This window comes from Austrofundulus limnaeus, unplaced genomic scaffold, assembly GCF_001266775.1.
Source record: "Austrofundulus limnaeus strain Quisiro unplaced genomic scaffold, Austrofundulus_limnaeus-1.0 Scaffold82, whole genome shotgun sequence".
NCBI lineage: Eukaryota > Metazoa > Chordata > Actinopteri > Cyprinodontiformes > Rivulidae > Austrofundulus > Austrofundulus limnaeus.
This window is the reverse complement of record NW_013952484.1, coordinates 574,637-576,650: the sequence shown is the minus strand read 5'-3', so window position 1 is coordinate 576,650 and position 2,014 is coordinate 574,637. Positions and strand designations below refer to the sequence as shown.

The following is a 2,014-nucleotide window of genomic DNA, read 5'->3' as shown; positions in this document are numbered from 1 at the left end:
AGGCTTTAACAAGGCTTTAATAAGCTAAACAATAGAGGTACATGAGAAAACGTGTTCATAACGAATGAAAATAAATAAATAATTAAATTGTGTCCGTGCCAGTCCCAAACCCTGGTCTCCCACTCTCTGGTCCAACACTCTACCCATTGCCCTATTGGAGGCTTGTTGTGAAATGAGCTGCACATTGCACAACAACACTGTGACGACTTTTTATACTGAGGAGGTGGAGCTTCACCCGGGGATTGCCAGGTAAGGGGCTGAACATAGGTTCTGGTGGATTGTCGTACGACTTGTGACATCACAAACTAACGGAAGTATAAAACTTGTCGTTAATATACATTAAAAATACATTTACTTACAGTAAATATGCCCCTGGGTGTATTTTTTTTGGTCCTAGGACTGTTTTTTTAAGAAGTACATACCCAAAGTTGAGTTAAAAAAAAACCTTTAAAAAGTGAATTTTGCATAATAGGTCCCCTTTAATCAATGACAGCAAGAATAATCTATTTTCAGTCATCCAAGTGTGGTACGCTCAGGCCRTGGCATCCATTTCCACAAAATCCTTCTTCTGTTCTTGCAGAAAAAGATTTTCTGTCAAGCTTTCATACATCATATCGATTTGCATAAAATCTAATATTAATTACAATGATTGGCAGGAAAATTACAGAACACGAGTGGCACTGGAGCTTTGAGCCACAATACAGACAATCACTRCTGTACGACCCCTGAAATCTAACATTCACTGAGAGTTTATTCATGTAGATGAGATTGAAAGATACAGTTGTATTTAAATTACCAGTTCCTTTCATTTTCTTTTAGGAGTAATTAAGTATTTTTGAATGAACATAAGTTGAATTTAACATTCTAAGTGTCACATGTGCATGTTGTGTCCATTTGACACTTGATGAAGAACTTCCAGGGAGCAGAGCATCATTTTACGTACCGGTTGTCGTGATAAGCGGCGGATCCGTTGGCCTCTCTGTGTTTGTCTTCTGCTACGTCCTGGGCTAGCTCTGCGCCCAGCGCCAGTTTCTGCCACTCCTTCTTGCGATCGTGAGGCTGCCGCGGGATCTTCTCCGGCTCGGGTGGACGGTCGATCGCCTTCAGCTTTGATCAGACCGGCGAGGAGGAAAAAAACAAGGATTTGTGCGACGGGATGGAGAGGTTTAGGTCAGGATGGGGCGGGATGATGAGAATCAAGTGAAGGACGAGGGAGGGGAAAACACAAACAGTAAAAGGTAATGAGAGGGAAAATAGATAAAAGTGTACTTTGTTATTTCAGAACACAGCTTCTTCAGTATTAACAAGCAAAGTTGAGATTTGTGCCCAGATTTTGACTCTGTAAATTTACCTTTCCATATTGATAAATATATTTACACAAAAGGTGTTTTGGACTTCTGCCTTCCTTTAAATTGTTTTGAGAGTGTGGCAGTTAGAAAGCGACTTTAATTAGCTCTCTAAAGACCGAAATTGCACAGATGTTTTCAAAAACTCTGACTGGAATTAAACTCTCAGAACATTAACAGACCAAATCAAATCAGTGTAAACAAGTTCATATTGAATTAAAGTGAGTAAAAACAGGACAACAAATAAGAAAATCTGTCAAATTCTCAGCACACTCTGCCACCAAGATTACATCATGACTGACTTGCAAGAAACAAAAGAGATGAGCTTGTGAAGCAGAAAAAAAAAATCACACAAATTTAAAAACAAATCTTGTTTTTTTTTGTTTTTGTTTTTTCAACATACCTGCCCTGGAAGGTCTAAGTACCTATAGACCTGATCATACATGCGGGGGTCCTGCAACTACAAGAACAAAAAAAACCACAAGAGAAGCAGCAGGGGTGAGGACTCAAAATGGAAAAAAAAAATGGCACAGTGAAGATAACGGCGCCGCTGAATGCAGTCGACGGGTACAAAAACCTGTGTGAGTGAGGAAAACAAGTGAAACAAAAGGGGGGAAAGAAAAGTGCTGCTAAACAGAAAATGACAGCGTGTGCAGCCTGTGGGGGGG

At 40.0% G+C, this 2,014-nt stretch overlaps 1 protein-coding gene across 2 annotated transcripts in view; it reads right to left on the bottom strand.

Annotated features, from left to right (window-relative positions):
* The window catches only part of wasf1 (WASP family member 1), a gene marked incomplete in the record, with an annotated part of 77,026 nt that overhangs the window by 8,199 nt on the left and 66,813 nt on the right, over window positions 1-2,014 (bottom strand). For both annotated transcript variants that reach the window (XM_014011568.1, XM_014011569.1), the window contains 2 exon segments: window positions 944-1,107; window positions 1,750-1,806. In XM_014011568.1, coding sequence (XP_013867022.1) covers window positions 944-1,107; window positions 1,750-1,806 — 221 coding nt within the window.